Consider the following 23,169-nt stretch of genomic DNA (forward strand, 5'->3'; position numbering starts at 1 on the left):
TGAACATAGCCCTTATGAGTCTAGGGCACAGCAGGGCTCTAATGGGCAAGCCCACCACAGGGCTCCTCTGTGAGCCAGACACAGTGGAGGTGCACCTGGGCTTCCCTCGCGCCACCGCCATCTTCCGGAAGGTGAGCGGCTTCGTGGTGACCATGCTGTGTGTGCTCTCCTACTCGTTCTCCTACCTGCGCATGTACCAGGATGCGCGCGACGCCGTGCAGCCCTTCCAGCAGCTCAACCTGCGGGCACGCAACACCGTGCTCTTCTACTGCTCCATGCTACTGCTGCAGCTGCTGCCCATGCTGCTGAAGATCGCCACGGACACCCTGGGGGAGCTGAAGGGCTCCATGGCAACCGGTTTGACGCCGAGGGGCTCGTCTGAACGGTCAGCCGGCGTGCTGCATGTGGTGCTGCTGCTGCTTCTGCAGGTGCCACCGTGCGTCAACCCGCTGATCTACAGCCTCCGCAACCACGAGGTGCGACGGGTGCTGCCCAGGCTGCTCTGGTGGAGGATTGAGCTCCACAGGGTAAACGTGGACTCTCAAGGAGTTGCGTAGTGATGTGACCAAGAGACAAAATGGAAGAAGCAACGGAACAGGTGCACTTGCACAGCAAAGTGCAAGATGTAGTAACAGAGTTAGCAGCAACTCAAATTAGTGATACGAGAGTTACCTTTTTGCTGGTGTCTGAAGTGTGTGTGATGAGTGCAGGTTATGAATGGAACAGGTTATGAGAAAGGCATTTAGCATGGAAAGTCAATTTCTCTATATGGAAATACTAATATCTCAATACCAGTGCTGTTGTAATAGATCGATTTCGTGGTCTTAATTATTGTTATTTATTATTTTTAATATACATTTTAAAAAAATTTTTTGATTGATAGTATCCTGTTCTTGCCTGGTCCTGAGGTCATACTCAGACAATCTCTTTCCCACAGCCTAATGTATTCTCAGGTGAGAACCATGTGTGAGCTGCATTTAAAGAGGGGCAAGTTTAACTTAAGGGGAGCAATTCTGACCCCCCCAGTCAGAGATGTTTATGCCTATGTTCAGTGCACAGGTACATTATTAACATAAAAAAGGACACCAAGACTGTAAAATTAGTCTAAAATATTGTGCTTTGTACATCATGTTCATCATTGTGGTCCTGTCCATGTTTTGAGAATAATGCAAAACATCAAATTAACTTACTGAATGTAACTAATGGATATGTACAGTGTACCCTACAACTTGTGATCTTTATGGCTAATGATTAAACTGGTTGCTGCTTACTGCTAGTGAGTTTTTTGGGTTTTTTTAAATTGGAAGATTTTGAATGATCATGACTGTATGCTTGTTCTTGTAGATGTAAAACGTAATTTACCTGGCTTCTAACTCACGCCTCCTTAGGAGGCTGAAGATTCTTTATAAGGGGAAGTTACACTGCCTGGCCAAAAAAAGTGTCACACTAATATTTCATCGGATGGCCTTTAGCTTTGATTACGGCACGCATTCACTGTGGCATTGTTTCCACAAGTCAGATTTATTTCTGTCCAGAGTTGCATTAATCCCCCCCCCCCCCCCGATCTTGTATTGATGATGGGAGATTTGGACCACCGCGCAAAGTCTTCTCCAGCACATCCCAAAGATTTTTAGTGGGGTTCAGGTCTGGACTCTGTGGTGGCCAATCCATGTGTGAAAATGAGGTCTCATGCTCCCTGAACCACTCTTTCACAATTTGAGCCTGATGAATCCTAGCATTGTCATCTTGGAATATGCCCGTGCCATCAGGGAAGAAAAAAATCCATTGATGGAATAACCTGGTCGATCACTATATTCAGGTAGTCAGCTGACCTCATTCTTTGGGCACATAATGTTGCTGAACCTAGACCTGACCAACTGCAGCAACCCCAGATCATAGCGCTGCCCCCACAGGCTTCTATGGTAGGCACTAGGCATGATGGGTGCATCACTTAAGCCGCCTCTCTTCTTATCTTGATGCGTCCATCACTCTGGAGCAGGGTAAATCTGGACTCATGAGATCACATGACTACCTTCCATTGCTCCAGAGTCCAATCTTTATGCCAACTTAAGGCCGGTTTTTGCCAGTTAGCCTCACTGACAAGTGGTTTTCTTAAGGCTACACAGCTGTTTAGTCCTATTGTTCTATTGTTTTTCTAAGATTTAACTTCACCATATGTTTAAGTGATTGCCCTTCACAACTGCTCAAGATTTTTTCTTCAATTGTTTTCTTCAAAATTCTTCAATTTTTTCACAATTGTTCAAGATATCCAATTACCTATTTGCTTAGTTAAATCCAGGTAGTGACCTTTTTTTTTTTTGGCCAGGCAGTGTATTTGCTTTGAAGAGGCTTGTGGGCTATATGAGAGTATTGCTTTGTATCACAGAGACTTTATGTTCAAAAGTCATTTTACAATACAAGACCTACATGGTCAGTATTTAAACAAAGCTAGGAGCTTTAAACACCAATTTTAGTCTTTATAAGAAAAGATGTAACCTGACAAATATCCAATGCCAGACATTAAACTGATGAGAGTGGAGTGAATTGAAGTCTACTTAAATAAGTGGTCTTGGCCGGCAATATCAACCCATCACTGAAATTATTCTTTTTAAAAAGGTGTTTGTCAATAATTACATATCTGTTCATAACCAACCTGAAACATACATCTCAGGCTAAGTTAAAGTTACAATTATTTGGGTTCATTTATCCAATAGACAGGGTTTGTTATTACAAAATGTGCCTTGTTTCTAAAGATATTAGTCAAAATTCTGGTCATGGTTAAAGCAAGCAAACCTGAGTGTTCAATTCTACAGTGCTTACTGCTCACTTGTCCTGCAAACACTGTAGGTGTTCATGCAATACTGCTGCAGTATTTAATAAATCTAGACTTGGTTTCAGGGTACACAATGTTTCCAAAAGTGTCTCTGGCAGGAAGTGCTGGCAAACAAATGCACTTAGAAGCAATAGTGCAATCTTCACCCCACTGCAGTATGGCTTAAACATTAGGTGCAGAGATCACGAAAGCTAAAATGTATTTCTTCTACAAGCTTAGTGTGAAGGCAAAACAGGGAGTAATGCCCACCTAAGGTCATCAAAGATCTTACTGCTTAAACTGCTGTTCTGGCTTGGGAGGAGCTCTACAAGTGAAACCTGACAGTGAACAACACAGAGTAGGAAACAGGTTGATGCAGGTCCTTTAATCAAAATAGGGACGTACCGTCTTCCACCACACATTTGAGCTATGCTTTCACTTACCAGATTTGTGATTAAGTGTTTAAATGTGGACATACAAGATGTACTGATTAAGGTAACAGCAAGAGACTCACTAAGCGACAGGGTGGACCAGAACAGCACACAAAGCTGTTGATGTAGCACGAGTAAAGGGTTGTATGGGAAGTCAGTATGGCTAGTTCAGAACCAACAAAAGTGATCAATGTACAACATTACCAACATCATGACCCTTGGCATACACCTTATGAACCTTCAGTTCTAGCTTTGATTCATACAAGACAGTGTTGGAAATAAGCCTTCTCCTGGACAGTTTTATTATATAAGACTTAAAACATCACTTTCTTTAACAAAGAAAGCACAGCTAAAGCGAATAAGACTTCTACATGTTTTTCATGTGTCACGACTGGAGAAAGGATCTCGGGGAACTGTGAGTGGCCGCGTGCTCTGAGCCAGCACCAGAGGTTTGTATTTCCTCACAGGATTAGCGATGAACCGTGAAGCCTGGGGGGTGGGGGGTGGGGGTCGTGTTTTTTTCTTCATGTGATGAGCAGTCAGTGCTTTTCAAAGAAAAAGCAATTGCCAAAAACAAACTGTACAAGTCAAGTCTGAAATGAGGGTGGAGATACCAACCAATTCCAGATGACTTTTCTCCATCTCCCTCAGTTCCTCCATCCTTTTTGCATGGGCAGCTCTTTGCACAGAGTCACGTGCATCAAAGGAGAAGGGGGCAGGCAGAGTCCAATTTCTAAAGTTTTGCCTGGACCTTCTAGCCAGAAGAAGCAAAAAGCAACATGCTACATTTAGACTGCAGAGGACACATACCCATTACCTCCACAATAACTGTTTTCCTCCAAGCCATTTTTGCTCCAGTCAGAAATAACACTTCAGAAAGGCAGAGCATCCAGACAATGTTCTCCAAAACCACTTTGAAGCAAAATTGCTAAAAAAGAAAGGAACATTTGCTCTCTGTGTGCCCTTGCCTCATGGTTTATACAAATCTATTTAGACTTCTGGATCTGGAGTGTAAACTTGCATATGATGATCAGGCACTTGACATGTTGGGCCTATAATTTAAATGCAATAATGTCAAGGTCTTAAGATCTGACTTGAATATAATTTTATATAGACAGCACACAGTTGTCAATTGTCTTAAACAAGGGGGTGGAGAGGCCTCTTTAGAGAATGCCAGCATTCAAGATGCAGTTTAACCTTGTGAACGAACAATTTAAGTTGTGAACACACTGATCATTAATCAGGATAAGAATTTTTAAACATTGAGATTTTGATTTCTCAGAACAGCCACACAGCCTTAAATGTTTCACAAAGTTATTATTTTAATGCTCCATCACTACCCAGCTTTTCTGCAGTGATTTCCAGAAACACAAGATGTTTAAGTTTAAGCAAGGCAATTCCCAGTCATTTTATGCCAAACATTCTGTGAAATTAAGGTCCAACCCGCCAGATTGTTAAAGTTCCTTCTTCACCAGGTAGTTCTTACCCAACACTGAGGCACCTTTATGAACCACCAAACCTGGCAAAATCACAATGGGGTGGTGCACCTCTGAAGTACGGTAACCACAGGGGGTGGCAAAACTACATCATAATGGTGGCCACTTTTAAAAATTTAATTCACCAACCTCAGCTTTGATAATGGTGGCCACTTTTAAAAATTTAATTCACCAACCTCAGCTTTGACGCACCACCTTACAGCTGCTGTAAATCAATTTCACAGTTCTCATTAACTTTAGCCAGGCCTTCACTTCCATCCATTCTCCAGCGAGATGCATGCTTAAGGCCTAGTCCATGCTTCTATATCCTACATGCAAAATAACAGCAAGAGAGGAACGGAGGCTGCCTCTTTGTAGAGATGTGTTACCTATGGGTAATACAGCCAGATCATGTGGAAATGTTTTAGTTGCTGACATCAGAAGACTGGATTATCGCTCTTCTTTTTAGCAACAATTTTAGTCATAGCCATCAGGATAGCCAGTGTTCTCAAAATAAGTTGATTAACAATTTGATACAGTACCCTCTTGACAGGTAATTTTGAAACATCGAGGCCTACTTCAAGAAGGAGTGATTTGTAGATTTGTGAATGCAATGAATGCTCCGATTCTGAGCAACAATTGGCCTACCTGGCCTTAATAGGCCCTCAAACTGGTGGTCAACTACAGAGACTTGGACATCTTGCAGCATTTCTTAGAACCTCACTATCATTTGCTCTGCCCCATTCTCTACTCCTTTGTAGGCAAGAATGACAAACCTCAGGAACATGCCATAAGTTGAACATTATGACACTTGACTTCACTCTATTGTCATGCATTGTGCATTCAGCCAAATATAGCTTTTGTTTAAAGCACTTACTGCTTTTCTATGCAACTGACTACATTCACTGATTACAAATTAAGATAAGCAGGCTCAAAGTGGGTGGTAATTTTTGTGGTAGTTGAGCTCACCGAGACAAGAAACACCGACTAAGGTTAAAGAATGTATGTGGTTTTGTGTGGTTATAGGTTTCATGGTCGATTTCAGGGGACCACATGCATTAATGAAAAGGTAATATTTAAACCAATCAGTGGACTTAGAAATTACCTGGACTTTAGAAATGAACGGCAAGCAATAATTTCCTTAACGGAGAAATATAGGCAACTGTAGAGACTGTCAATTTAAAACAAGGAAAGATGCTGTCCAACCTGACTTGCTCTGGGGAAAAGCTTGCGTGTGTACTTGCAGGTGAGATTGACTGCGTTGTTGGTAAGGATGAACATTCCCCACCTAAAACGGTAAATAACTAAATAAATAATTCACCACTGTATCCATTTAAACCAAGATGTAACTGGCATAGTAAACAGACAGGGCTGAACGATATACCATTTTTCAAAGGCCGAACGGTAGCTACATTGTGATACGGCTTGGAGCACCACTGAAACTTCGGCCTACACAATTCTTCCGATTTTTCTTGTTCTATTTAAAAGGGGAAGACATCGCATGTAAAAGTGACATTTAAGAGATCAAACCAAATGACTGAAGGTTTACATACTACAGAATGTAGTCTTTGTCAAGGAACCAACCTGAGGAGCCTTTCACACGGATTTCGGCATTAACACTCTCGGCGACTTCAGACATGGTTTACTCATATAAACCACTACACTTAACAGTCTGCTATTTCCTTTAGACATACTCAAACTTTAATGAAACGTCAAATATATAACAGACCGGAGAACGCACGCCTATCGTGTGCGAGGTAGCCTATTACCGCCCAACGAATCAATTTCTGATCAGAATTAAAATACTGATGTGTAAGATCTAAACCTAACACTTTAACTGATTACGTCGACAGGTGGAGGAGGCGGAGACGTTGTACTTCATGGATAATGAACAGGCGAATAAAATCATATCTTATATAGGCTCATTGGCGTAGCGCAAAATTCTGTGGTGGGGGGGGGGGCCTTTTTAAAAAGTATGATTATTTTTTAAATTTACGACCGCCTCCTGCTCACCCGCAGTGAGTGCCCTGCGTGCTCCTCCCCTATGCTACTGTATCGGCTATTGCATTAAACATCCACGTGATTAAAAAATTAGGCTATGGCTTGTATGAAACACAATAGGGAAACCAGTATGGGGAAGAGGTTTACCATAGATTTTGTCTTGAATGGAATGGGGAAGTAAAGTGTGCAAGCATTACTAACCTGTTGGACTCTTATTACAAGGAAGGTCATGTATGCACGTTAAAACAAGAACAAAGCAACAGGTAAGAATGATCTGTCTTTAATATTAAGTGAATCTTCATGCAACATAATCTTCTGTTTAGCTGTCAATGTGAGGCCACCGTTGTTTTCTTTCAAGGATGCATGCACAAATATACATCTGCTACATTTTGAAGCAGATACAGAGAGTGAATACGATAAATATATGTAGTCCAGTTTATCCAAAGCAACATAATTTACCAGGAACATAACTAAGTACCTAGAAACACTGTAATGTTATGTACAGGTGATTGGAGTAAGATCAACATGTAAGAACCAGCTCCTGTTTCATTAAAGTTTAAATGAATTTTGTGATGTACGTGACTGCTATATTTATGACAATTTAATTCAACTAAACATGTCTTAGAACTGAATATACCCAAGAACAGCAGAAATTCTATTCTCATTTTTCTGTGTTTCACTACTTCTTGGATCAAATACTAATGATGTATTTTCCATCAGTTAACGTATGTACAAATCACACCGTGAACACTACGTCACACATCTTTTTAAACATCACACATCTTGGTTCAAATACTAAGTGATGTATTTTCCAGCAGTTAATGTATGTACAAGCCACACTGTGAGGTTTTTGCCTAGCTCTGTTGTTACTTTAATTCATGGTTTCAAATGATATTGTCAGAATTTCACTGTGGGGCTTTATAGTGCCTTTCATATAAGGAAGCTATTTGACCACATATTCTAAACCGAGAAGGACAAGGCTCAAATTAAATCGAAGACCAGTACATGCTTTAGAGAGATGTGGCATAACTGGTTTTGTTGTCTATTAAAATCTTTCCCTTAACAAAGAGGGTGTTCTAAAAACAAATGAGGAAGACACTGAAAAGATCTTCAAAAGAAATGGTGTTACCAGATATAGCTCTCTACAACCAAACTTTTGTTATACAGACAAAGCCTTATGCTTTTTCCTGTTTGACTAATGAAAATACACACCCTATTTGTTACAGGAAATATTTTAATAGATTTGCCAACTCTGCCAATATATGTACCTCTATTAAATACTTGTTTTCACAATAACTGAAATAAATCTTTGCAGTGTTTTTGTCTTTATAAAGAAAATTAGAACTGTTAAATATATCATTTTCATTTTAAAGCTAGATAAAGTCAATCCTGTGGAGAAACAGTTTGCACACAATAACTTGAATGTAGGGGACAGCAAGAATTTTATGCTTACCATGACAAAGTGAAGATTTGTTCTAATGTTCAAATTTCTGTTTTAGGTGGTATGGAGATGAAATGGGAGCAATATCAGCGAAACCCCTCTATAAATAAACAGCCTCCTGAATATCTGTACTCCTCAGACCACAGTCTGGTGTTTATGTGCAAGTTACCCATCAGGGATAGGGGTCAGGTTGCAGGGGGTCATGAAGTTCTGGTTGTCAAACTCCCAGCGCAGTGCACCGTTCACCAACTCCGACTACAGCTATTCATGCTCGCACAAGACACTAACAAGCTCCCAGACCCTTTTGGGCTCCTTGATCCTGAGAAATACAGTCTCTTGTACACAAAAGATGATGACCAGTATGAAATCTATGATGACTTTCAGGTACTGCAAACACTGGATGCACCTTGGTTTCAGGATGCTGAAGGACATCAAGCAGTCTGGATCACAGCTTTGCCAAAGCAGGGCAACTCGGAGGACATGGCAGATTACCAGCACTTTCTGAATGAACTAATAGGTTATGATTTAGACTGTGCAGCAGTTAACCGTTTAAGTGAACTATGTTTTGCCCGCAGAATGTTTGCCACACCGCGTAAGGAAGAACTGAAAAAACGAGATCCTGTGGTGTATGCCACAGAGCCCTGGACAACTTCTGTGCCAATCCCAAAAGACCAACAAGATCAATTAAAACATAAGCTAACAATAATTATATACTATGAAAACATGAGCTTTCCTATTAAGACTAACTTGCGTAATACACCTAATGATCTCCTTAAGTACATTTGGAAATCAGCATCGCCTACTACAGTAGGCAAGTCTTTCATTGAGTGGTCAGATGAGCAAGTTTTTAAAGTCTGTGGCAGAGAGGAGTATGTATGTGGAGATTTTCAACTCTCTGACTTCCTCTGGGTCCGACACTGCCTAAAGAACATGATGGAACTTCACCTCTCATTGGTTTCCATGGCCTCACTTTCCGATGATGCAGTGAGACAGGAATACTGGCCCTTGGTTGACAGTCTGACAGGTCTCTCTAGCTCCCATGAAGAAATCTCAATTGATGGTAAGGAAATGGAAGAGATGGTCATGATTTCACTTTGGGATTGTGAGAGGAACTTTAGGGTAAAGCTTATAGGGTTTGATATACCTGAGCTGCCAAGTAATATGCCTCAAGTTGTCCATGTAGAGGCCATGATTATTTATGGTAGCAGGGTGCTATCATCAGTTTGTTCATTGTCAAAAGGCTTGGAAAAAGAAGTTCTGTGGAACACATGGCTTGAGTTTGATATCCCTCTCAAGAATATCCCTCGTGGAGCCAAATTAGGCTTCACAATAAATTCTAGTAGCATGGATACTACTCCCATTAAAGAAACCAAGTCCCCTTCTCTTGGATGCAAAGTTCCAGACTTCCAGAAAGGAAAAGGAAGGGTGTTATATTTTGTAAACCTCCAGCTGATTGATCACAGAGCTCTCCTCAGCCAGGGATCCTACACACTGCATATGTGGTCTTTTCCAGAGCAGGAAGAAGAAGCCTTCACTTATGAAGCAGACAAACTCTCTACTGCAACCAATCCTGATGTAGTCAAATCCATGGCAATCACATTTATGCTGGATCAGTATAGTTTCCCTGTAGTCCTACCCCACAGCAGGATGTCCACTGGTGCCATGACTCCTCCCAGTGCAGTGTCTCTTTCATCAGATCCCAGGTCATCTCAAACTGAAATGTCCTATCAGTCCTCCCCTACATCATCCTCAGAACACTCCCTGAAGAGTTTCCGGGAGAAGAGTGTTCTTTATGCTTCAAACCTTCCTCAGTTTCTCTGTAAGGTAGACTGGCTGAAGCCTAGTGCTGTTCAAGATATCCATTGGCTGCTGGATCACTGTGTGCCTCAGGACTTGGAACTGGCTGTAGCTCTGGAACTGCTGAGTGTGAACTACACAGATGAGAAAGTCAGGAAATTGGCTGTTCAAAGGCTGGAGATGATCTCTAATGAGGAGTTACTGAGGTACCTACTGCAGCTGGTCCAGGTAAGTTGGCACCAGAAGTAGTCTGTTGTTTGCTGTGTGCCCTTCTGATGAGTTGTTCAAAGTTCCTAAGATCTTTGAAGGTTCATCTCTGTACTCTCAACCAGATCCAGTTATTTTTTATCTCATTTTCTCACAACTAGTCATTAGGCTAGTTCCAACCCACAAGCTAGCTAGTGCTTTCCTGTCAGAAAGAAATAAAGTGAAGAAAACAGTTTAGGTTGAAAATGTTAGTAGACAAATTTTGTTTGCCGATAATTTATTGGAAACTTGATAGGAATATTGCTGAGATGCATTTAAATACACCATAGCTTTTTGGTTGATATTTATCTGCAATCCTGAGACTCTAGCTGTATTTGGAGAAGGTACCTCAAAAGTAATATTTCAGTATGACCTTTTACCTAAATAACCTGGTAATACCTACTGTATTTGTATTAGTTATATATGTATTTATTTAATACTTCAAGTTGAGAATGATATGGACTTATCTTTTCCAAAGACGTTGAAGGTAGAGCCATATCATGACAGCTGCCTGGCACGCTTCCTGATCCAAAGAGCACTCAGGGTAAGTCAGTTGAAGTATTATTTTTGTATGTTACAAAACTCTTTGCTCTCTGCAGTATACGACAACATGCCCTTTTCATGTCTGGTGAAATTCCCTGTAGATCCTAACCTGAGGCTCATAGTGTGATATTTTTTCATTTCCAAAATCTGTGCAACAGAGCAAGCATGTAGGACACTTCTTCTTCTGGTTCTTGCGGAGTGAAGTGGGTGGTTGCCCATTTTTTCAACAGCGTATGGCAGTTATATTGGAAGCTTACCTCCTGGGCTGTGGTGAGGCCATGCTGACAAGCTTCCAGAGACAAGTTCAAGTTATCAAGGTTCTGCATGATGTGGCCATTAGGGTGAAAATACTGTATCCAGAAAAAAGTGCTCTTTCACCATTGGGTAATAAGAAAAAAAATCTTTCAGTTCTTTCTTGGATGATGGCAGTGCATTCAACACTAAACTAATGAAATATTTGTTTGTTTGACAGCTGCCCAGAAACTACAAGACATATTGCAGGAATATAGTTTTCCTCCTGACTTCCAGGTGCCTTTTGATCCCCGGATCAAAGCAGGATCAATCCTTGTGAGTTTTCCATTATTTTAGAGTTTCCAAACTTGCAGTAGTAATGTCCTATGATGGATTTCCTGAGCTTCTTCAAATTTTGAAGTTAGCTGTTCCTAACCATGTGCAAACCACATGCTACACAGCTGAAAGAATGTAAAGTGATGGCCTCCAAGAAAAAGCCTCTCTGGCTCGAGTTCTCTTGTATGGACTCTGAGGCACCAGCTGGTCCACCAGTAGGAATCATCTTCAAACACGGTGATGACCTGAGACAGGACATGCTCATTATCCAGGTTTTTAATCTTTAAAATATTCTACAGAAATTTTTTTATCTTGAATTTGATCTGTACATAGACCATATGTTAGCTAAGTACTGGTTTGGTTATGTTAGCCCATATTATTATTATTATTATTATTATTATTACAGTTACATCTGTGCTTTTATCACACATGCTTTACTTGTGTCATTTTAATAAGTCTCAGTCTGAAATTAGTCATTTTAATAAGTCTCAGTCTGAAACCTGGCTTGTACAACTTAATCTGACACCCTTCAATAAGAATGGCTCTGTCAAAAGAGTCAAAAGCTTGAGTCATACTCTGAAACTTTGCGAAAAAGTTTTTTTTATTTTTTTAAATTTTTTTACTTTATCCAAGTTTTATAAATCTGAAGTGTAATTGTGGTGTACGTTTTTATATACTTTATCATAGACACTGATGGTGATGGACTCAATTTGGAAAGAAAATTCTATGGATCTCAACCTGGTGCCATACGGTTGCATCTCCACAGGATTTCAAATAGGTTTTTGAACATGGTCTTATTGCTCTTGGTCAGTTACAGGGGTTACATTTGGAGAGTGCAGTTAAGTTCTATATTGATCTCTGATGCAGGTGTGATTGAGATTGTGAGAGATGCTGTTACCATTGCTGCTATTCAGAGGAGTCATGCAGGGACAGCAGGAGCTTTCAATAATAACGCCTTATTTGATTGGCTCAAGGGAAGGTGTTCCATACAGGAAAAGGTACAAAGATAGTTCCTTTTATACAAATGCACAAGCATTCATTGTGTCTGTGTGTGTGTGTGTGTGTGTGTGTGTGTGTTGTACACCATATGTTGCATCTTTCCCCAACTTCTGTCATTAATGACAGCTTTATTTTTGAACTGAGAAAAAGGTTCTGTGCTAGTATCTCCAATCCAGAAGAAGCTTCACATTTTTCTATCTCTTTCTCTTGGTCTACATCCTTGATGGCGCAGCTGTATCAAGCACTGGAGAAATTTGTCAGTTCATGTGCTGGTTACTGTGTGGCCACGTACGTTTTGGGCATAGGTGACCGGCATAATGACAACATCATGATTACAAATCAAGGTAAAGTAAATAGCAAATTAAGATGAGGTCAGTCAGTCCAACATTGTGTATCTCTTAGTCTGACAAAAAGCTTTCATTAAATGCACTCTCACAAGCTCAAGCTGTGAAAGAAATGCCTGCAGTCAGAAATAGCAAATAAATAGCCTCTAGAACATTTTCCACACTGTAATCTGCACTGCTAAACATATAGCAGCTATGTTGGTTTTTATTATTATGATTTGTGCTGTCACTCAAAGGGAATCTCTTCCACATTGATTTTGGTCACATTCTGGGCAACACCAAGAGCTTCTTGGGTGTGAACAGAGAGAGGGTGCCCTTTGTCCTCACTCCTGACTTCCTGTATGTCATGGGCAAAGTGAAGGGCCAAACAAGCTTGTCCTTCCAGAGGTTTAAGGTAAGTACAGGATCATTGTATTTTACTGAGTCCTAAGCCTTTTTGTGATGTTGAATATAGGGTTTCAAGTGCTGCACCTGCATATAAAGCTTGATGCTAATATTGAGCTTACTTACTACAACTGTTAAACGTGGTTCCTGCAAAACAAAAGTATTGAATGTCTTATATTATTTGGAAGCAGTGGCACATTCATACATCAAGAGATGTGTTGCCCATATATGAACTTTTTTTTTTTCAAGGATACATCAAGGCAAACAGGTGCCTTAAACCATTTATGACTCATGCTTAGCATTGTTTCAACGAGTCTTGGGTGTTGTTTAGCTCTTTAGACATTCGTCCCAGACATGCGGTTGTGTTTGGGGATTTGTCTAGTTATAAAGGACTTAAATCCTTTGTGCTGGATTACGTCTGGGCCTTACAACACATCTTAGCTCCAGTGTACCACAACACAAGTGCTGAGCATGCCTGCTAAACAGGCCCGTGAGATGGGCGGGGCCAAGCAGTCACTGCTCTATACCTTTCCTATCCTGCAGGACATTTGCATCCAGGCCTACATGTCCCTGCGCTCTCAGTCGCGCCTGCTGGTGACGCTTTTCTCCCTCATGCTGCTGACGGGCATACCTGAGCTCAGCACAGCAGGTGACATGCGGTATCTGCGCAATGCACTGCAGCAGGAGCACAGCCAGGAGGAGGCGCACCAGCACTTCCTGCAGCAGATTGCCATGTGTGAGGATAAGGGCTGGACCGTGCAGGCCAATTGGTGGATCCACTTGGTGGCTGGCATCAAGTAAAGACGAGGGGGGAAAAAACAGCTGTCTGTGAACCTTTTTTTTTTTGCAGTTGGAATTTTAGATTGGTGGAGGGCATGTTAGTGTACTGTGTTGCTTAGCTGATGTACCTTGAAGATAGTGTTTTGTTCAGCTTGGCAAAATGTGTAATGATAGTCTATTGTACCGCATCATTCAATGTGAATCTCATCTATCATTTAGTAAATGGGCATATGAAAGTACCTCTACAAATATGTGGGAGAAAACCAGTGCATGAGACAGTGATTATGTACAAGGTGAGACAGTTATAAATGTAAACTCTCAGGGTTCTCCTTATAGGCCACCCTGCACCAGAGTTGCAATAAGACTTTCTTGACTGAAGGGGGCAATGTGGTTCACTCACACAAGGCATGGCACATCCACCCCATCAGTGGCGCAAGGCGATATTGATGCCCTAACACACAATTGTTAATAGTGCATACTCATTTGAACATGCCCTCGATGGATTCATATTGTTTTTCTTCAAAGATGGTAGCATATCCACACAACCTCCGTGACACTATGTTGAATTAATCAAGATATGTCAAAGGCAATAATTAAAAGCATGTCTCTGAGTTGATCCGAATTTGTGTGGGGAAAAAAAATGCAATTGGTTTTTGGTAAAATAATGATAATGGGCTGTGATTGCTGTTAGCACTGAGGCAGGAGCGAGGGAGAGGGGGGGATTTTTGGGGGTGCAGGGGTGTTGTCAGTAGTAGGTGGGGAACGCGGGGAGGAGGGTCTGTCTGAGAGGCTGCAGTCTGGCGAGATTCAGCTCTGCCTGAGCAAGCCTTTCACCCACTCCATCTGAAACCACCTTTCTTTCCCTCCCTGCTCCCATCTGTTCTCTTATTCAGCTTTTCTTTTACAGTCTATCCATTTTGTCTAGATCTTCTCCTTCCTTTGTCCATTTCATCTAGAGGTTCTAAGCTTTGTTCATATTTCCTCATCTCTGTGTGTCTGTCTTGCTCTTTTTCTGACACACATCTACACACAAATGCATGCTGACTCAGTGCCACTGATGAGATCACATGGTTTGTTGCCTTTTTTGGAGCTGTGCAGTACTCAGAGAGGAAAGCAAAGACTAATATCAGACTCTGTCAAGAGGTAAGTCCACATATCTTTGTTTGTTTGTTTTTTTGAGCAGTGCCAGCATGCCAGTCTTGCCAGGCACCATGTACCACACCAGCCACTGGCAGATGGCAGGGAAATGGGTGGAAAGGCCATAAGCATAAAGGATGTATTTGTCAGTAAAATATAAGGCTGGCACCAGGACCAGTGTTGGTCACAAGCATCATCAGTAGATCAAGCTTAGGTAAGGTTTGCAACTGATGATGTGCAGCTCTTATAACTGCTTAGTCATGTAGCATGTGGGTCAAGCAGATGTTTTGTCCTAGCTAATTGAGCTAAAATCCTCCACAGAAAAAGTGTCAGGTCTTTCATTAAGTGTATACAAACTTGTTTGATGTGTGGAGTGAATAGTCAGGTCAAAATCAACAGTCAGGCAAATCTGTGTTCAAGTTCTCTGAAGTAGGACTGGTGAGACAGTAAAACTATTTCTTCCTTCTCTCTAAATCGACTCAGTGTTTATCACATTCAGTGACATCTGTGTAGAGCATAATCTCACACCCCTCTTTTGCTTTGAGAGAGAGAATATTATAGCCTCACGTTCTGAGAGGCTGACACGCCCACTCAGCAAATCTGCCATTATACGTTTCTCATCCACAAGCATGGCAATGCACCACTCAAGTTATGTTAAGGATGTGTGTGTATGTTCGAAGGAGTATGCCACATGAAGCCATTCATGAACTGTATCCTGAGTGCATTAACAGACACAGGAAAACAGCCTGGTGTTTCTGGTGAGAGTGATGACCTAATTCATGCTGATAGCACTCCTGGCCCTGGATCTGTGTGAACAGTGTGTGTGGCACAAAACAAGTCAATTTATTATTTTAATATGAAATTTTTGTTATATACAAGAAACCTAAACTCAGCTAACATGGCTGACCATTGCTTACTCAGCATGGATAGTGATGTATGGTTGCAAAGACAGGTATCTCACCTGCAGAATGGACCAAATACACTTCATCCATATTTTATATTACAAACATTTGTGGAATGACTTTGATCACCTATGCTGACCATGCAGATGACTATTTTGTAATGACAAAAATGCAGAACTGTTTACATATTCACCATAGTTGTCTTTCACAGTTACGATTGGAACATTGGTCCCTACTACAGATAGCTGCAGGCTCTATAAATAATTCCACAGGTTATTTTTAACTGTGTGCATAGATTTTATATTGTTTGCTTTCACTCAATATATATTAAAAAATTATATGTCTATATGCTTATATGTTGATAGAGAATATTTGTCTATCCCCTTATTGTAAGTGAGCATGTAACTGCATGTGTGTTTGTATACATGTGTCCATTGCACAACCTCCACTCACACAGGGCTACTGGTCGCGTTGCTTTTGAGAGGGCCTTTTCTTTTCAGCACTGATGTCCCATGGCTAAGCAGCCATGACACATTTCAGCGTCCCTCGGCCCCCTGGGAAGGCTACTCCTCTCACTCTCAGAGAGACCCACCAAGCTCCAAAAAAAAACAAAAACTCCAAATGTAGACCTCCTGTGTGGAAAAATGCCTTGACATAATTCCTCTCGGCCCATTATCTGTCATATGCAACACAGACTTTACAAGCTCCGCCTTTTCCTAGCATGACTGATTTCCTGTGGTGTTCAGAGTGGACTGTGGCGTTCTAGCACCATTTGAAACCGGTCATGCTGAACGGCTATCCACCCCATGCAGACGTGGAGCACTCCACAAGGCAACCTCAACAGAAGACATAGAAACTATAGAAACTAATCAGTAAAGTAAACATTAAATTGCTTAATTTAAGCTATATTAATGTTCTAATTAACCCTAATCAATACATATTATGTGTAATATAAGAAATGTAAATTTTTTTGTTGCGATAGAAATTTAATAAAAGAGGTCTAACTGAATTTAACATGGTCACGGTCTCTTCTTGAACTCAATATTTCACCCAGCATCTTAGACATAATGCGAAAAAACGTAACACACCATCTCACTCCTCTCACCCCTTCAATGTCATTCAGTTCACTCAGACAATTTCCCAAAATATACCTGTATTACAAAATCATTAAAATGCATAAATTATAAAAAGAATCCCATGTAAATGCAATGTAGGATCCTTCAGCAGTATCCACCCAGCAGCTGGATATCCACTGAATCCAAGATTCAAGTTCCATTTACGTCAGTCTCCAGGTCCTTCTAATGGGTCCGTCTAATTCACAATTCTTATGGGTTGCAGTGCAATAGGGTCCAGGACAGGGAATCCACATTCCTGAGGAGAACACAAAAAAGAAATTCAGCCACCCTTAAAATACATGCTTCCTAGTGTGAGGCAAGATTTCAATGTAATGATGTCATATGGCTGTACTAAACTAGCCTGGCCAACCATAGTTCTTCCTATTAACATATTCATAGACCCCATATTCATAAATGTGGATTCATATATCCACAACCACAGTCACTAACAGACTGAGGGTAGACCAATCTAACCCCCAATACATGTGAACTCTCCCCTCAGAGGCACAGACTCGTTTCCCCATGCTTCAGAAAAAAGCTCGAGATAGTGGAATCACAACTGCCTAAGAATCGGCATCACTTTTTAAAAAACGTTTTAACATTTTTATTTTATTTTTGGCCCTGACACAAAGTCAGGTTTAGGATTAACAAGGAAAGAATGAGCCCACAATTGCAGAGTCAATCATTAAACACACATGTACGCACAACATTTCTGGGAGAACAGACTACCAAACAGTCCCTGGATACAGCTGGAGTCGAGAGGGAACCCCCACCGTCCCCCACCCCAGAGATGAATCAGGTGCTCTTGATCGCCTGGGTAACTGTGTCTCCATGGGAGTCACAATCATCTCATCACCTTGCCAGTGCCGAGTCAGGTTGATCTGAAGTCAGTCAGGACGATGCCAGAGAGTGTAGAGTGTCAAGTCTCAAAGACAGAGGTGAATACAGAGCTGAAGTTACAGGTAAGAGTATATCATTTCCTGAGATGTTGGGTTGAAATGATTCAATCATTCAAATGAGACATTTATAAAGATATATTTCTATGCTTCTCTGCACTCATATGCTGGTGTTTCATTTTGACAGACACAGAGAGGGTACATTTTGTATGAAGACATGGGAAGCTTTTTTTAAAAAAAACACTAACAATCTAAATAGTCAAACCACATTCTGATAATTGCATTGGAGTATGTAAGAGTCATAGCGGAAAGTGTTAATTTGCTGAATGCTACAATCATTGTCCACTGCAGTGGTACTTTTCCATGCCTGCGAGGAACTGTTGCACACTAAACAGTACGCATGACTGAACAGAACACAGAAAAACACCGTGTCGAGGCAGGAAGGACATCTGTCTTGGGTGACTCACATACTAACTACCAGCAGTACCTGCACAGGTATACTACCCCATTGTGTGTGTGTGTGTGTGTGTGTGTGTGTGTGTGTGTGTGTGTGTGTGTGTGTGTGTGTGTGTGTGTGTGTGTGTGTGAAAGAAGGTGCCAGCTTTGCCTGACATGAGTGATGAACCAGTGGGTGGTGATGGATAACTGGACAGGTGAGAGGACACGTTTGATCAACTGGGTCTCTTTCTTTCAGCTTGTTTGGGGAATCTGCTGCTGAGTATTTTATCAGCCCCTCCTCACCACCCAAGACCCCTCCCATCTGGTACACGGAAATGAAGAACAACATGAGAGGTAGTGCTCTTACCACAGACCAATCATCATCTGCTGATTATAATACTGATCTATTAGTGTTCCTACAAGGGTTTTTAAGAGTTCTTTAAGTATCTCTCAAAGTGTAAAGGACTTGTAAAGTGTAAATCTTGTTCAAAACTGCTAAATAAATAAAGGCTATTATTTATTTATTTTTATGTTGCATATATTTTAATCATTTGCATGGACGTATAATCAGCAGTATCTATATCACGGGACGCCCCCCCCCCCCCCCCAAGTCACGTGGTACGGCCTGCGGGGGGCGGGGTTACTCTTGTTTGTGGCCACACCCCCGTGAGGGCACGCACCTGTACAGGGTTTAGCGTCAGTGTTCGCTGGGCTATTTAAAGCCCTGTCGGTGCTCCCCTCACTGTTGGTCATTGTTTGCTAGCGCCTGCGCTTAATGTCAATGTCCACGTTCATGTAGCTCTTGTTAATGTTTGTTTAGCTGTTCTGTCTGTGTATATTGTCTTCGGTTACGTGTGAGTTGTCCGTGTTAACCGTAGAGGTCATGCTATCCGTTACTGTTATATGTGAGTGTCACAGTTAATGTGTACGTTGCGTGTTAATAAATGTATTTGACAGTCACGGGAGTCTGTGCGTCCTGCTCCACGCCCTTCGGCACTCGGCCATTCGTTACAATATAGCATTAGAAGAAGCTGCATCTTCAAAATATCATACTGCTAAACTGCCTGTAGGGGAAAAAAGAAACACATTTTAATGTTTTAAATATATTTATATGCGTGGTCTATACACAGTTGTATGTAGACCTTAGTTAGGCAGTAGTTTATGTATAACACACTTGTGGTGAACTACTTTATCATTTAACTAATCAAAGTACTGAGGACTGTGGCCTGGGGTGACTAAGGGTCATGTTTTTCTTATAGTCTTAAACAGTAACACAACACTGTCCTTTTTCCTTCTTGGTTAAAGCGTCCAGTTATGCAAGAGGTTTTTGTTTATGGAGTTCACTCTCTAATGTCAGATAGTGTGTTCTTATTTGTGGTGTTCACTCTCTATATGTGTATAACTAAAGTCTTGCTGCTTGCAACTGTTGTATTGGACTTGTATCTGAATTGTTCTGAATTGGAAACAAGTTAATATTAAAAATTTCCACTTTAGAATCTTGTGTTGTAGATAAAGGGGAATCAGTTGATTGAATAAACAATCCTGTATTATCCCTTTGATGAGACTGGTGGAGTAGGAGTGTTCATTCTTCACCTATGACCTCATTTGGTGATGCTAACTAAAAGCTGACCAACACTCTAGACATGGACATATTGGCCTAAAAGCACATCCTCTAATCACACGTGCTTCACGTTTCTTCTGTTGACAGATCACGTGAGTGCAGAGGCATTCTGGGATGCACTCAGAGAGCGCTCTACTCGGATACTCAGGGAAATGGAGACAAGGCCCTCTGAGGTGCATTTCCACAATAATTAAATGAAATAAAAAAACAGGACCCAGTCTGATTTGCCAAAAGTTGTTTGCAAATGAAAACTATAAAAAAAAAAAACATATTATACTGATATCTCGTGGGGAAAATGCTGTACTGTTTTTAGCAGGCTGACAGAATTACAGCTGACTGGAGGAAGCTGATGAGACAGGATCACCTGCAGCACTTATCAGTTGTGAGGTTTATGTTCCACTCTGCCCTGCGAAATCAGGCCTTCTCTGCTCTCCTCCTAAATCAGAGGCCTCCATCTTTTCTCTTTGACCTGGATATGACTGAGGGATCCAGTCGATACACAGCAGTGAGGAACAAACAACTAACAGAATAACAGCAGCAGTGTTGGCATACCGCTGCAATCTATTCAACTAACATGTTAATGACATGCTGGAAGCTAAGTCCAGGGAAAATTGTAAATTGAGAATAGCAAAGAAAGTAACATACTAAAACGGCATGAATCTTGATACAGTGTTCCATTTTCATCTTTTAACGTAGTAATTTTTAGAAAATGCACCATCCAGGATCATTTTTGAGTTCTGTACCTTGCCTTGGAACCTGTTTGTCACTGAGTGGCCAAAAACGTTACATCCATAAACCCAAGTGGTGAACCCGTTAAAAATGAATGAGCATTTTCATCTTACAAATTATTGCACATGTATGCCACAAGGGGGCAGTGGGTCATTGGTGAGCTGTATAACACTGCAGTATTCCCTTCATCTTTTCAGATGTTTTGACACAATTGTGATCTATTTACGCAAACCACAATGGGCACTATCGTTATCACTGTCACAGATGTTATTAATTACACACAAAATCACTCTTTACATGCCAGCTTGAATTTATTATACCCCCAAGAGAGCTCTACCATTATGCAAAATTTGATTTAGAGGTGAAAAAGAGTTGTTTGCAAAGTGTCTCTCATCCTGAACTTTATGTATACATGAACTTTATGTATACATGTATACATATGTATACATAAATTTTTCTCAAATTTACACCCCAGTTTTTATATCTATATGTCTATATTTTATATCTGGAAATACAAATTAAACTTGTAGTGATGACAAAATAGGACTGGTATTAAATAAGATTTAATGAATAAGGTTTAATGTTTAAATGGTTTAAATGGAGAATTAATTAGGTTTCAATAACATTTAAAAGTTTATACCTCAATGTTATTTTATAAAAAGGAAAATATTAAAATGCCTAAATTTCTTGTCATGGATTATAGTGTTCTGGTATTAAAGTTGTTTTTTTTTCTACCTTCTTAAACAATATTCCTCACACAAGTAAATGTTTCACAATATATTTTTTTGAGAAATTGATAAAAACTAATGTTAAATATGTGTTGATTTCCAAAGCATTCCTTTTGCAGCACCTCTGCATGGCTTCATTATTTACTTCTGTAAGATCACTGATGTATGCATCATATTATTGGTTCCTTATGACAATATATGGGAAAAAATTTGGCAAGACTTTTGCAAATGTTAATTCAGGATAATCTGTAACAAGAATTGACTTTAGGCAGTTAGAAAAGTCTGTAAGAGTCCAAAACCCCTCACAAGGAAAATGAAGCTATTTCACCAACTACAGTATTTAGTTTGTTCATTATTCCTCAAGATCCGGCACTCTTTCAGATTCTGTGCGTGCTTCTCCATGACTGTGCAGAAAGCATAAGGAATGTTTAAGGATGCTTTTAGTTTTGACAGATAGTTTGTACATGTTTTATGGGCAATTTAGAAAAGGTTTGCACTGTATTTCTTTTTTCAGTGAAAGCAGTGATGTGTTTTGGACACTAAACTAATGCTTAATAAGCTCTGTTCAAGTTCAAGATACGAAGGACATTTGTGATTAAGCTGTTTCCAGTGGCAACTAATGAGAGTGCCCATTAATAAAACATTCTTTCTGTCGATTAAACACAGTTCGAATTAATTTAAACTCTTATCAAACCTAATCTGCATCATTTAATTTGTAAACACCACAACAGTAAACTCTGGCAGTAAATACACAGTAGCTCTGTGAAACACTATGCATTCCAATACACTTACATTTGCATTAAACTGAAATTTGACTAGGCTACTTATTATTGAGAATAAACTGTAATTAGATGTTTTTATATTTATTTATTTTCAGTTACAGCTCTTCATGTTTATGATTTGCCAATATGCTGAATGCAGACGTTTGGTTAATTTACATGAATAGTTAGCATCTTGAAAGTTTTACACCAGTGTTGCTTTGATACAGCTGATTATCTGCTTCTGAAACCGAATCATGTGCTCCTGCTTCCGGAACGGATTTTTTAGGAATTCGCACAATATTTTATACTCGGAAAACACTTTAGAGTTTCAATCATTATTGATATTATTAGTGTTCATTGTATTATACTTTTAAGTAAATATAAAATAAGTGTTTCAGTATTTTACAGAGTGGGGTATATGTGTGGTTTACAGTAAGGTCGTGCCAAGAGCGCTGCTCGGCTCCTCCCGCCTTTCCACTATCGGCAGCATGTACGACGCTGTTCCCAAACAGGTGAAGGCGCCGCTCAAGGTGTGGTGTCGGTGTGCAGTATCAAGTGAACAGGTGAGTACACAGTTCTTGCTTTACCTTTGCGAAATCTTATTTAACGCGAGCCGTTATTAACATAGCTGAAGCTTGTCAGCACGGCTGACTGAAACCTCACAATATGTTTAAAACGCAACAGATCGTAACACGTTCTTAGATCTTACTGGAACTTTGAGGTGAAAGGGAAAACAAGTAAAATTGTATACACGTTATTTTTGATCACTCCGTGCTGATATTTTGCCAGGCTATGAGTTGTTTTATTCTTGGTTTATTGATTTTCCTTCAAATACGATGCCACAGTATCTTTTCCTCCTATCATATTCCACAAAATATGGATTTTTTGAAGAGTACAATTTCTGACTGAGACTACAGATGGATGGATGGATAGACATGTAGACAGACATCCTTCATTCATTCTAGCCATTACTAGTGATGTTCTGTGCACATACACAGTAGCTCTAATGATTTGCAGGTGTA

At 40.4% G+C, this 23,169-nt stretch overlaps 3 protein-coding genes across 4 annotated transcripts in view; all 3 read left to right on the forward strand.

Annotated features, from left to right (window-relative positions):
- The first annotated feature begins 8,223 nt into the window (after window positions 1-8,223).
- On the forward strand, window positions 8,224-13,841 carry si:rp71-17i16.5 (phosphatidylinositol 4,5-bisphosphate 3-kinase catalytic subunit gamma isoform). Its single transcript, XM_026998205.2, has 10 exons — window positions 8,224-10,185; window positions 10,682-10,747; window positions 10,905-11,130; window positions 11,219-11,313; window positions 11,439-11,585; window positions 12,001-12,091; window positions 12,181-12,311; window positions 12,545-12,656; window positions 12,893-13,050; window positions 13,584-13,841. Exons 1-10 carry the CDS (start codon window positions 8,224-8,226, stop codon window positions 13,839-13,841), a joined length of 3,246 nt encoding a protein of 1,081 aa, XP_026854006.2.
- Window positions 13,842-17,703: 3,862 nt separating this feature from the next.
- si:rp71-17i16.6 lies at window positions 17,704-20,753 on the forward strand. Of its 2 annotated transcripts, none has more exons than XM_035522547.1 (5): window positions 17,704-17,936; window positions 18,222-18,365; window positions 18,565-18,662; window positions 20,017-20,102; window positions 20,243-20,753. In XM_035522547.1, exons 2-5 carry the CDS (start codon window positions 18,271-18,273, stop codon window positions 20,459-20,461), a joined length of 498 nt encoding a protein of 165 aa, XP_035378440.1. In that variant the 5' UTR covers window positions 17,704-17,936; window positions 18,222-18,270; the 3' UTR covers window positions 20,462-20,753. The 2 variants fall into 2 exon arrangements, with proteins under 2 accessions (XP_035378440.1, XP_035378441.1); XM_035522548.1 differs by having other exon boundaries at window positions 20,246-20,753.
- Window positions 20,754-22,640: 1,887 nt separating this feature from the next.
- lamb2l (laminin, beta 2-like) overlaps window positions 22,641-23,169 on the forward strand; it is a 29,098-nt gene continuing 28,569 nt past the window's right edge. The window contains exon 1 of the mRNA XM_026998232.2: window positions 22,641-22,710. The gene's annotated coding sequence lies outside the window, so the exon portion shown is untranslated. The remainder of the gene's footprint in view (window positions 22,711-23,169) is intronic.

The sequence above is a fragment of the Electrophorus electricus genome, chromosome 24, assembly GCF_013358815.1.
Source record: "Electrophorus electricus isolate fEleEle1 chromosome 24, fEleEle1.pri, whole genome shotgun sequence".
Taxonomy (NCBI): Eukaryota; Metazoa; Chordata; class Actinopteri; order Gymnotiformes; family Gymnotidae; genus Electrophorus; species Electrophorus electricus.

Coding starts and splice junctions, on each gene's coding strand:
- si:rp71-17i16.6 (XM_035522547.1), top strand. CDS start 18,271: ATGACTGAACAGAACACAGAAAAACACCGTGTCGAGGCAGGAAGGACA. Junction 18,366..18,564: donor TACCAGCAGTACCTGCACAG/GTATACTACCCC, acceptor TCTTTCTTTCAG/CTTGTTTGGGGAATCTGCTG. Junction 20,103..20,242: donor TGGAGACAAGGCCCTCTGAG/GTGCATTTCCAC, acceptor TACTGTTTTTAG/CAGGCTGACAGAATTACAGC.
- si:rp71-17i16.5 (XM_026998205.2), top strand. CDS start 8,224: ATGGAGATGAAATGGGAGCAATATCAGCGAAACCCCTCTATAAATAAA. Junction 12,312..12,544: donor GGTGTTCCATACAGGAAAAG/GTACAAAGATAG, acceptor TTGATGGCGCAG/CTGTATCAAGCACTGGAGAA. Junction 12,657..12,892: donor CATCATGATTACAAATCAAG/GTAAAGTAAATA, acceptor TGTCACTCAAAG/GGAATCTCTTCCACATTGAT.